Source organism: Stegostoma tigrinum, chromosome 6, assembly GCF_030684315.1.
Source record: "Stegostoma tigrinum isolate sSteTig4 chromosome 6, sSteTig4.hap1, whole genome shotgun sequence".
In the NCBI taxonomy this organism is placed as follows: domain Eukaryota; kingdom Metazoa; phylum Chordata; class Chondrichthyes; order Orectolobiformes; family Stegostomatidae; genus Stegostoma; species Stegostoma tigrinum.
This window is the reverse complement of record NC_081359.1, coordinates 48,302,111-48,314,797: the sequence shown is the minus strand read 5'-3', so window position 1 is coordinate 48,314,797 and position 12,687 is coordinate 48,302,111. Positions and strand designations below refer to the sequence as shown.

At 43.4% G+C, this 12,687-nt stretch overlaps 1 protein-coding gene across 8 annotated transcripts in view; it reads left to right on the top strand.

Annotated features, from left to right (window-relative positions):
- cep295 (centrosomal protein 295) overlaps positions 1–12,687 on the top strand; it is a 208,413-nt gene that overhangs the window by 21,395 nt on the left and 174,331 nt on the right. For all 8 annotated transcript variants that reach the window (XR_009445842.1, XM_048532236.2, XM_048532237.2 and 5 more), the window contains 2 exons: positions 4,130–4,270; positions 7,447–7,630. Coding sequence is in view for 7 of the 8 variants with exons in the window: in XM_048532236.2 (XP_048388193.1) it covers positions 4,130–4,270; positions 7,447–7,630 (325 nt within the window). In the remaining variant the exon portion in view is untranslated. The remainder of the gene's footprint in view (positions 1–4,129; positions 4,271–7,446; positions 7,631–12,687) is intronic.

The window sequence follows — 12,687 nt, the reverse complement described above, 5'->3', positions numbered from 1 at the left end:
AAAATCACTTAAGAGTCAACGTCATTGTGACTTTGCGTTTACTTGGGTAGGGAAGGTGGTTTCTTTCCTGGAAGGACATAATGAGCTAAATGTGTTTTTTATGACAGTTGACAATGGTTACACGATCATCCTTAGGCTACCTATGTTCTTGAAATTTTACATTTTTTGTTTTTGAATTTCAAACTTTACCATCTATCATGGCAGGATTCGAATATTAGTCTAGGAATTTGTATTACAAGTCTATTGACCTTACCACAATACCATAGCCTTTGCACAAGTGGACTGTGTGACTTTTTTTTTCTTAAAAGTTGTACCTCACTTATTTGTGCTCAATGTGATCTGCCAGCTGTGTGTCCATTCTGCCTATTAGGTGATGTAGTCTACACTTTCCCAATTGGTTCAGTATTGCAAATTTGGAAATTATTTAGTTTGGTAGTCCAAATCGTTGCTGTAGACTGTGGAAAATATGACATTTTCACCTTTCTCCACTCTGAATTGCCCCTTTTTATGCTTGACTTTTTCTGTCTTAAAACCAACTGGCTGTACATTATGCAACTTGCCATCAGACATTTTTGATCTTATTTGTTTTTCTATTGGGGGCACCTTAACTAGGGTCTTTTGGAAATCTAGATGTAATATATCATCTTTTACTGCTCCCTGGTCTTCCTTCTTGGAGGCTTTCATTGGTTTGCAGTAGCTACAGTGAAGCAGTCCACACATTTTATAAAAGGTCTCTGACTTAAAGTCAGAGAGGTGATGACCCGTTGGTATTACCAAGAGAACCAGCTGTACTTCTGTGGACTCGGGTTCGGAACCTGCCATGGCAGATAGTGGAATTTGAATTCAATAAATATCTAGAATTAAGAGTCTGACGATAACTGTGAAACCATTGCTGATGGTCAGAAAAACCCGTTGGTTCACTAATGTCCTTTTGGAGAGGAAACTGCCATCCTTAACTGCTCTGGCTGACATGTGACCCCAGAGCCACATCAGCATGGGAACTGTTCTGGGACCTCTGCTCCTTGTGACCTTTATAAATGACTTGGATGAGGAAGTGGAAGTGTTGGTTAGTAAGTTTGCCAACGACACGAAGGTTGGTGGAGTTGTGGACAGCATGGAGGGCTGTTGTAGGTTGCAACGAGACATTGACAGGATGCAGAGCTGGGCAAAGAAGTGGCAGATGGAATTCAACCCTGAAAAGTGTGAAGTGATTCATTTTTGGAAGGTCGAATTTGAATGAAGAATACACAGTTAATGGCAGGATTCTCGGCACTGTGGAGGAACAGAGGGATCTTGGGGTCCACGTCCGTAGATCCTTTAAAGTTGCCACCCAAGTTGATTGGGCTGTTAAGAAGGTGTATGATATAGAACAGAGAACAGTACAGCATAGTACAGGCCGGTCAGCCCATGATGTTGTGCCGAACGTTTAACCAAACCTAAAGTCTATCTCACCTCCACCCCCACCTTATGCTGTCGTCCATATGCCTATGTAATAGCTGCTTAAGTGCCCCTAATGAGGCCAACTCCACTACCCTCTCTGGCAATGCATTCCACGCCACGACCACACTGAGTAAAGAACCTACCTCTAACATCTCGGCTATATCTACCTCCCCTCACTTTAAAACTGTCCCCTCGTAATAGATGCCTGTACTCTAGGAAAATGTCTGTGCATTTAGAAAGTAAAGGGTGATTTGGTGACGGAACACTGGCCTCTGCAATAATTTCAGTAACTCTGCTAATTAAAGCTCTCTTCCACCTATGAACTCAGCCTTGCCCCAGACACATGCAACACGAGTTGGCTTTCGTTGGCAGGGAAATTGAGTTTAAGAGCTGTGAGGTTATGCTCCTGCTCTATAAAACTCTGGTGAGACCACACTTGGAATATTGTGTTCAGTTCTGGTCACCTCATTACAGGAAAGATGTGAAAGCTTTAGAGAGTGAGCAGAGGAGATTTACCAGGATGCTGCCTGGTCTGGAGGATAGTTCTTATGAGGAAAAGTTGAGGGAGCTAGGGCTTTTTTTTATTGGAGTGAAGAAGGATGACAGGTAATTTGATAGAGGTGTACAAGATGATGAGAGGCATAGATAGAGTGGATAGCCAGAGACTTTTTCCCAGGGCAGAAATGGCTATTTTGAGGGGGCATAATTTTAAGGTGATTGGAGGAAGGTATTGGGGAGATGTCAGAGGTAGGTTCTTCACACAGAGTGGTAGGTGTGTGGAATGTGTTGCTGGCAGTGGTAGTGGCATCAGATACTTCAGGGACTTTTAAACGACTCTTTGATAGGCACATGGAGGAGAGTAAAATGTAGGATAAGCAAGTTAGATTGGACCTAGGATAATAGGTTGGCACAACATCGTGGGCGGAAGGGCCTGTACTGTTTTAACTGTCCTCTGGGTAATTGGGGATGGGCAATAAATGATGGCCTAGCCAGCAATGCCCACATCCTGTGAATGAAAAAATAAGTTTCGTGTGACTTGAAGTGAGAAATGAGGGTTCTTTGAGTGTAACATTCCTCTTACTGCAGAGAACAGTGACAGAGCTCGTGCTGTTGGTGTTCTGATGAGTCCTCAGTATCTTGTTCAGAGCCCCACGCTGTTTATCTACCTAAGAACCAATAATGTTGATAACTGGTCATGAGTTCACAAATCAATCAATTAGTTGTTGCCAATTGTAGCTCCATCTGAACTGAACCCCTCAGCTCCAGTTTATCTGCAATTCACATTTCAGCTGCTGTAGTTGTATAAATGATGTTTAAAATCCAAATCAGGTTACTTGTTTTTTCAAAACACAGTAATCCTTGGTTTTATAATTGTTCTTTTCCTGATAATTTTGAAAATGAAATTCATTTGATGTTAAAAAGTGTCTTTTTGTTTGATAGTATTTTTCATTATAATGCAACAACAAATTTGGCGAAAGCAAGAGCATTCAACACACTAATTCAAATGCACAAAGTGGCTAAGAATCAAGTAAATTGTTTAGAAGATAGATAATTTTAATCTTGAGAATCTCTGGTCATACAGTAAATAGCATAACATTTACTTGTCTAGGATTCTATCATCCAACCATCTAACCAAAAAGTTGTATGCGTTGCTTTTCTTCAAATAAGGAGTTCTTTCATTGCCTCTACTTGTACATGATCCCAGTCCTAATTGAGCTGTGCATATTACTTCAAATATCACCTCCTGGAAACCATATAACAATTATACAAGTGCTTGAAACTTCACTTACTTATCAGTTACGATCCACTTATAAATCTGTTTGAAAATTACACAAAGGTAGAATCAGATGTTTATGTTTATGACATCACTTCTCCATGAAACGGCTGGTACTTAAACTGGCCCTTTTTTTTAAGGGAGCAATGAGCCTGGTTGGTTCATTTTTCTGTTTCTTGGTAGGTTAAGGGTGAGAAATATAAGTGCCCTTTGAGTCTTTACCAGCTTTGCCAGTTCTGCATTCTCTTTTTAGCCTGGGCCCAAATATCATTCCTGAGACCTTTATTCTTGTCTATGTTGTGACTCCAAAGAGGATAATGAATTCACCAACATGGTTTTGTCTTTGAGAATCTGTGCCCTGACACTGCTCTTGGGAAGCAAAAGAAAATCAAACTGCAAACTTTTTCATATCAGTTCAACTTACTGCATTGTGATGCATAAGAGATTTCAATACAGTAAGTTCAGAAGTGTTGCACTGGGTGGCAGTGCAATGCCTAATCCTAATCTTCCTGCATATCAATTTCTTAAATGTCTGTCAAGAGCCAAACTCTCTCTTGTGGTGGACTAAAGGTTTAATAGAATAAAAGCAATGATAGAAGTAAGTAGGAATTTGGATTGAAGAATCTTTTTTAAAGTCTTATGGACGCTGTGACTACTGGCTATAGCTGCACATTTGACCATTTACTTGACTGTAAACAAAACAAAGTTTGGGATTTCTGTGTATTTCTTCTCATGGAAGTATCACCTATTACAGTTCAAAGTTTCTGAGTGACCTGTTTAATATGTACTGTGCAAACCAATCTGAATTGGTTAGGTGACGTAGCTTATCACGATATTTTGACGTCTGATCTTACGTGGGGTATATTTATGAGTTTACTTCACTTCTTTTCCTTTACTTAAACTCTCTTTCAACAGCTTAGTGCTGAACTGACTGCTCAAGAGGAAGCAGAGCGCTTGGAGGATTTGCAACAAGAAGCTGAGGTGGACCGCCTGGAGCAGTTGGAGAAAGCTAGATTGCGAGGCAACCGTGCTCTCCAACTAGTGCATTTAATACAGGTACTGAGCCACTGTCCATAAACTCTTAAGTATTCAAAAAATAGTACAACCAGTACTAATTTTTGAGTGAGGTCAGGATTGAAATAGGATTGCTATCTAATCCTTACCCTTTTATTGTGAAAGAAGAGAAACAGGTGGCAGTGAAGTAAGTGAGAGCATGGGGTTTGGCAGTATGATTTTGACATTTAGTGTTGATGATGTGTGATCTATTATCAGGGTACAGCATTCATGATGGGTGTTGTTCTGTTTGGGCATTAATCGTGTGGTGTTGTCTGATTATGGAACTAACACAATACTTTATGGGGGAGGCGATAGCCAGTGGTATGGTCACCGGACTGTTAATCCAGAGACCCAGATAATGTTTTGGGGACCCAAGTTCAAATCCTGCCACAGTAGATGGTGGAATTTGAGTTCAATAAACATCTGGAATTAAGTGTTTAATGATGACCATGAATCCATTGTCAATTGTTGGTAAAACCCATCTGGTTCACTAATGTTCTTTTGGGAAGGAAACTGCTACCCTTACCTGGTCTGGCCTACATGCGACTCTTAGCTGCCCTCTGGGCAATTGGGGATGGCCAATAAATGCTGCCTAGCCAGCGAAGCCCTCATCCTGTGAATGAATTTTTAAAAAAATTGTCCATTAGAAATGACCATATGCAAGGCCCTACAGTTGGGGGCTGGTTGGACGGGTGTTGTGCTTAATTGGCTGTTGGGATGGTGTGTGAAGGAGGCTGCCTGGAGGCACGTGAGTAGGGAGCAAGTTGTGTAGTTCTTGGGAGGAAGTTTTGGGATGACCTGAATGTAGGTGACCATTGTTTGTGAATGGATCTAACAGATTTTGGCTGAGGGAGTTTGTCAGGCATTTGAGGCATCTGGCCCACAGTCGTTTGGGCTGGGTTTTGCTGAGCAGAGTGGATTGAGTAGGTAACTCGAGGTGGAAGGAGTCCTTGGGGGTTGGGTGGGGAAGGACAGGAACCTTTTTGAACATAGCCAGTGGGAGGGGTGGGGGTGGTGGGCATGAGTTGTGAATAGTTGGTTGGGATGTTTTGGAGAAATCTTGAGGGTGACATTTCAGTGGTATGCAAGCTTTTACAGCAGGTTTTTGAAGTTTGGCTTGGTGGGGCTGGGGGGGAACCATGAAAGTAAGTAAGTGGGTGGAGGGATAGGCATGAGGGTGGTTAGCTGGCAGCTGAAGGTGGGTGGACCAAGTGTGAATTTTTACTGCGGCAGATGTCATGAGTGTCAGTTTGGTGAGGGCACTGGCGAGCAAAAACAAAGGAGTCAGTTGGGCAGAGGTCAGTGGGTGATAAGAGTAACAGAAGTGTGGTGCTTCAATAAAGTTTGGTAGGGGGTAGTTGGCTCATTGAATAATGGGGGTAGAGTCAGGTATTATATCTTTTGTCAGTGGCGTCTTTTATTGGAACATCTTTGGTGGGCTGGAGGGTGAGTGTTTTGAGGAGCCTGTTCTTTAGTTAGCCAAGAGCTAAGTTGTATTTAGCTCCATTTCCTTTCCTGGCAAACTATAAGACTGATTCCCCAATCACTCATCCTGTACTTACCTTATTAAACCTCTGACTCAAAATCTGTGTTGGGGGCACTTTTTTGGGGGTTGCAGATGCAGTGTAATTGCTTGATGGAAGTGAAATGATTCTAAAACATCTGTCGGGACTCAATTACATATTTGTCATGTCTAGCTCCTGTTTCACCAAGATGTGCTGAATTCTTAGAAGTTTGATAGCTTTTAGATTTGCAGCCCGCACACGCTTTTTTGGTTTTGCCTGTTGAGATTATATTCTCAGCGTTGTCCACCTCTTGTGAAATTGATGTATATTCTGTACTAGCCCATCCTGTTAGCCTATTAGACCAATCCCTCCAAAAATATACCACCACCTACAGTATTCCCACTCTCTCACAATATGCCCATGCCATGAATGTTGTGACACTTCCACTGCTTGTCACATTACTTATTTTTTTGAAATATTGTGGCTTCCTGTCTCCAGTACCCATCCAGACACCACCACTCTTGCTGAAAAGGTCTTTTTCCCCAAATCTCCTCTAAACCTCTTGCCTTTCACTTTAAAATTAAAATTATGCTCCCTTGTGATTGATCTTTCAACTAAGAGTAACAGATGCTTTCTATCCACCCTTTCCATGCCCCTTGTGATCTTGTACCACACTACGAGGTTCCCCCTCAATCTTCTCTGTTCCAAATAAAACTCAAGCTTATCCAGCCTGTCTTCATAGATGAAATAGTCCATCTCGCTGAATCTTCTCTGCACTCCCTCCAGTTCAGTCACATCCTTTTCTGCAGTGTGGTGGCCAGAAATCTGCCTAACCAAAGTTCTTTACAGCTCAAACGTGACCTCTCCTGTTGTTATATCTATGCCACAATTCATTTACCAGTAGTTGCTTTGTGGTCTGTTTGTGTCTAGAACTGTATTTGTTGTTCCCAAACTTACCAAACATCACATTTCTCTTTTAAAGAGGGATCTCCATTTGTAATTGCCTTCCTCCTTATCGTTTGAATTTGTTGGAATGAAACACATGACCTGGCAACTCAGGTACATGTGAAGGTTGTTCATTAGTGCTGGTAGGGATGTTCTGTCTTGAACACTAGAGTGGTACTCTCATATATACCTTAAATCAGATTTGGATACCCTTAAGCCAATTCTATTATTGGCAACTTAAAATTGCACGTCCAACCGATGACCTATATTAGTTTACATAGTTCCTGCAGGACATGTAACAGGCATTGTTCTTTTATCCATTGACCTCTTGTACCTTATTGAGACATACAATCTGGACTACCTCCTGGTCTCTTCAAATATTTCCAACATTTTTTGGCTTTGCTTGTGCTGTTGAGGTTTGTTGATTTTCAATCCTTCTGTCCCTTTATATCTGCTATTCTTTGGCTGTGCTCGTGCTTTATTCCAGTTCTAAAAACACTTGCTAATTGATTTAATGATTAAATGATTTAATTCTTTCAAGTTATTTTCACAAAATGGAACAAAAGTACATTGCTTTGTTGAAAAGAGCAACAATATAGTTCAATGAAGATTTCCTTTAATAGGAGCTGTAAGATCCCTGTGCTATAAATTAATTTGTGGTGTCGTTATTTGTGTTATATAAGACTTCACAATGCATGTTAAATATTTTATCACCTCCACCTCCAGGATAGAGAGAAACTGGTGAAGGAACTTGGAGAAATGCAACAAGCTGATCTGGCCCGTAGAAGGCATACTGTAGCTCAGATGCCACCCCGATTGTTTGAGCCACCGTATAGATATGTGCAAGTAAAAGAGGATCGGCAGAGGGAGATGGAATTTGCTTTTGAGGATATGTATGCTGATGATAAAAGTAAGACCAAGATTAGTGTACTCTTTTTCTTTGCTTGAAAGTTCTTAATTGCAAAGATTTTCAGAAACTCCCATTGCTGGAATTTGTCTTGAAATGTCGTTGTCTAAAGACTACTTGTAGATGTTTGAAACATTTCTCAAAGACACAGGCTTGCAACCAGATGGAGATTGTTGACTTCTACGGGCACAAAGATTGACTACACCAATCCCATTTTCCTGCTCTTGGCCCAAAGCCTTGGAGGTTATGATAATGCAAGCTAATATCTAAATGTTGCTTAAATATAAAGTATTTCTGACTCAACTAGCTTTTTCTCAGACAGTGATTTCCTGACTGTCATCGCCCTCTCAATGGAAAATGCCTCCTTAACTTTCCCCTTAGTCTTCTACCTCTTACTTTAAATCTATGGTCTGGGCATTAACTCCTCAACTTATGAAAAATAGTATCAATAATCCTCAATCATGAGGTATCATCATTTCTCCAAGGAAAACAATATCAGCCATCCAATCTCTCCTCAATCTTTAGATCATCGTTCTTACAATCTTCTTATTTTCCCCTTCTACCCAGAGTTCAGTGTGTGGCAGTGACTTATGAAGCAAGAAGTCCAATGTTCAAATGATATCAATACACTGATGGTCATTGTGACCCCTTCTCTGGCACAGTTTATAGGGAAAACAAAATAAAGAATTGTGGATGCTGGAGAACTGAAATAAAAACGTAAATTGCCGAAGGGCTCCCTTAACCATCTTAATGACCTCTTCTAGCACCTGTGGATATGTTTACCCAAGTCCCTCTGATCTTCAGTAACTTCCAGAATCTAACCGGAGAAAGTGTAGTCCCTTGCCTTGTTAGCTGTCCACAGATGTGTTACCTCATGTTTTTCCAAGTGGAATTCAATTTGCCACTGCTGTGCTCACCTGACCAGTCTGTTGATTATCCTCCTGCAGCTTTATGGCTACCCTCTTCACCATTTACCACCCTACTAATTTCAGTTCGTCCATGAGGATCTTGATTATAACCCCTACATTTAAGTCCAAATCATTAATGTATGCCACAAATGACAAAAACCCTGACATTGAGCCCTGCAAACCCCCACAGGAAACCAACTTTCAGTCACGGAAACATTGCTCGATCAGCAAACTCCACCAGTCTCTTAACTAGATAATAAAATTTGAGGCTGGATGAACACAGCAGGCCAAGCAGCATCTCAGGAGCACAAAAGCCGACGTTTTGGGCCTAGACCCTTCATCAGAGAGGGGGATGGGGAGAGGGAACTGGAATAAATAGGGAGAGAGGGGGAGGCGGACCGAAGATGGAGAGTAAAGAAGATAGGTGGAGAGAGAATAGGTGGGGAGGTAGGGAGGGGATAGGTCAGTCCAGGGAAGACAGACAGATCAAGGAGGTGGGATGAGGTTAGTAGGTAGATGGGGGTGCAGCTTGGGGTGGGAGGAAGGGATGGGTGAGAGGAAGAACCGGTTAGGGAGGCAGAGACAGGTTGGACTGGTTTTGGGATGCAGTGGGTGGTGGGGGGGAAGAGCTGGGCTGGTTGTGTGGTGCAGTGGGGGGAGGGGACGAACTAGGCTGGTTTAGGGATGCAGTAGGGGAAGGGGAGATTTTGAAACTGGTGAAGTCCACATTGATACCATATGGCTGCAGGGTTCCCAGGCGGAATATGAGTTGCTGTTCCTGCAACCTTCGGGTGGCATCATTGTGGCAGTGCAGGAGGCCCATGTCATCTAGGGAATGGGAGGGGGAGTGGAAATGGTTTGTGACTGGGAGGTGCAGTTGTTTGTTGCGAACTGAGCAGAGGTGTTCTGCAAAGCGGTCCCCAAACCTCCGCTTGGTTTCCCCAATGTAGAGGAAGCCGCACCGGGTACAGTGGATGCAGTATACCACATTGCAGATGTGCAGGTGAACCTCTGCTTAATGTGGAATGTCATCTTGGGGCCTGGGATAGGGGTGAGGGAGGAGGTGTGGGGACAAGTGTAGCATTTCCTGCGGTTGCAGGGGAAGGTGCCGCGTGTGGTGGGGTTGGAGGGCAGTGTGGAGCGAACAAGGGAGTCACGGAGCGAGTGGTCTCTCCGGAAAGCAGACAGGGATGGGGATGGAAAAATGTCTTGGGTGGTGGGGTCGGATTGTAAATGGCGGAAGTGTCGGAGGATGATGCGTTGTATCCGGAGGTTGGTAGGGTGGTGTGTGAGAATGAGGGGGATCCTCTTAGGGCGGTTGTGGCGGGGGCGGGGTGTGAGGGATGTGTTGCGGGAAATACGGGAGACGCGGTCAAGGGCGTTCTCGATCACTGTGGGGGGGAAAGTTGCGGTCCTTAAAGAACTTGGACATCTGGGATGTGCGGGAGTGGAATGTCTTATCGTGGGAGCAGATGAGGCGGAGGAATTGGGAATAGGGGATGGAATTTTTGCAGGAGGGTGGGTGGGAGGAGGTGTATTCTAGGTAGCTGTGGGAGTCGGTGGGCTTGAAATGGACATCAGTTACAAGCTGGTTGCCTAAGATGGAGACTGAGAGGTCCAGGAAGGTGAGGGATGTGCTGGAGATGGCCCAGGTGAATTGAAGGTTGGGGTGGAAGGTGTTGGTGAAGTGGATGAACTGTTCGAGCTCCTCTGGGGAGCAAGAGGCGGTGCCGATACAGTCATCAATGTACCGGAGGAAGAGGTGGGGTTTGGGGCCTGTGTAGGTGCGGAAGAGGGACTGTTCCACGTAACCTACAAAGAGGCAGGCATAGCTGGGGCCCATGCGGGTGCCCATGGCCACCCCCTTAGTCTGTAGGAAGTGGAAGGAGTCAAAAGAGAAGTTGTTGAGTGTGAGGACGAGTTCAGCTAGGTGGATGAGAGTGTCGGTGGAGGGGGACTGGTCGGGCCTGCGGGACAGGAAGAAGCGGAGGGCATTGAGGCCATCTGCATGCGGAATGCAGGTGTACAGGGCCTATCTTCTTTACTCTCCTATACTCTCTCCACCTATCTTCTTTACTCTCCTATACTGTCTCCACCTATCTTCTTTACTCTCCATCTTCGGTCCGCCTCCCCCCCTCTCCCTATTTATTCCAGTTCCCTCTCCCCATCCCCCTCTCTGATGAAGGGTCTAGGCCTGAAACGTCGGCTTTTGTGCTCCTGAGATGCTGCTTGGCCTGCTGTGTTCATTCAGCCTCACATTTTATTATCTTGGAATTCTCCAGCATCTGCAGTTCCCATTATCTCCAGTCTCTTAACTAGTTTTGGATCCAATGTGCCACTTTGCCTTGAATTCCATTGGCTCTTTTATTTTCTTGACCAGTGCCATAACAGACCTTATCAAAAATCTTGCAATGTCCATGTGGATGACATCAAATTCATTTCTCTCATTAGCACTGCTGTTTACCTCAAAAAATCAAATTTGTCAATTGTGGCCATTCTTTAACGAATCTGTGCTGATATAGATTGTGTCCCTCAACTCTTTCTGAAAACTTCCCCACTACCAAAATTAGACAGACTGGCATGTAATTTTGTCATACTATGACTGATCCACTTGGGGACAGTGTGCCAATTCTCAAGCCCCACAATCCCCAGGGTCGCCTCGAGTTGACGCGTCAATCAAAGTATGCAGCATCCTCAACGGATTAAATGTTCCTTTTGCTTCCAAAAGTTTTTTGTCTTCGCGTCATCTTCTGAGTTCTTTGCCTTCTTCGCAGGAGGCATAGGGTGATTGCACTAATTGTGAAGTCTTTTGTGACTGGTTAAAGGCAACAGCTGACAGTAACTAGCAAGAGAAAAACTAACTTTATTCAGGCTTTAGTTATTTTTACAGCAGAATGGAATCTTTCTCCAGTAATGTGGAGGTTTCGCCCTTTTAAAGTTAGAGCAAAATAAGGGATAAAGTCGGTCCTCTTGTGCTGCTTTTGTGACTGGAAAGTATTTCAATATGGCCACCATACCCCCAGTATTTCCTGTGTAGCTTACCACAACATGTTGGGGTGTAGCCAATCCAGACCTGTGGATATATCCACTTTTTAACTTGCTATTCTCTCATTTTCTGTTAATTTCTTAATACTTCACACATTTCCATCCTGATGCCTGTATTTGCATTGCCTTCTTCCATAATGAAGATTGCTGTGAAGTATTCGTTGAGGACTGTGCCAACCTCTTCCAGGTCTATGTGCAATTAATGGACCCTACTTTTTCCCTGGTTAGCCTCTTGCTGTAATATATTTTGAAAGAATTCCTTTTGATTTTCCTTTTATTTTATTCACCAGCAGTTTCTCATGCATTCTTGGCTTTCAGAATTTCCTTTTTAATTTTTCCCTCCCTGTTTATACTCTGCTAGGGATTCAGCTATATTGAATCCTAGTATTGACCATAAGCTTTCTTTATTTTTCTAAATTCAAACCAACTAATCTTTTGAGAACTAGGGTTCTCTGGTCTTTGTTCCACCCTTTATGGGAAGAAATTTGCCTTGTGCTGTTGCTATTTCCCACTTGAATGTCTCCTTTTGCTCTCACAATTTTATCTGCAAGATACTATATCAAGTCCACTTGAGTCAAATTGTGTCTTAGCAAAATTACCATTTTTCCCAGTTTGGAACTTCTGTTTATTGCTCATCCTTACCCTGTTTCATAATGAATCTAGGTTATGGCCACTGTCTCCAAAACATTCCCAGGCTGTTTGCTCCTCCATATCTTGCACACTCAAACGATCTCAGTTAATATTTGAGTAGTTAACATACCCTACTATTGCTGCTTTTTAGTTCATGGACTTTGCACTTGCTTTTATGCACTTGTACCTGCCCCGATACCACCCCCCCCCCCGCCACAATTCCAGGCCTTAAGAAGACTTTTCACACCAAACAGAAGTTCACCTGCGCATCTGTAACTGTGATGCACTGTATCCGCTGTTCCCGTTGTTGCCTCCTCTACATCAGGGAAATCAAACGGAGGCTTGGGGACCGCTTTGCGGAACACCTATGCTCAGTTTGCAACAAATAACTACACCTCCGAGTCGTGAACCAATTCAACTGACCCCCGAAACACTCCTCTGACGACATATCCATCCTGGGCCTCCTGCATTGCCACA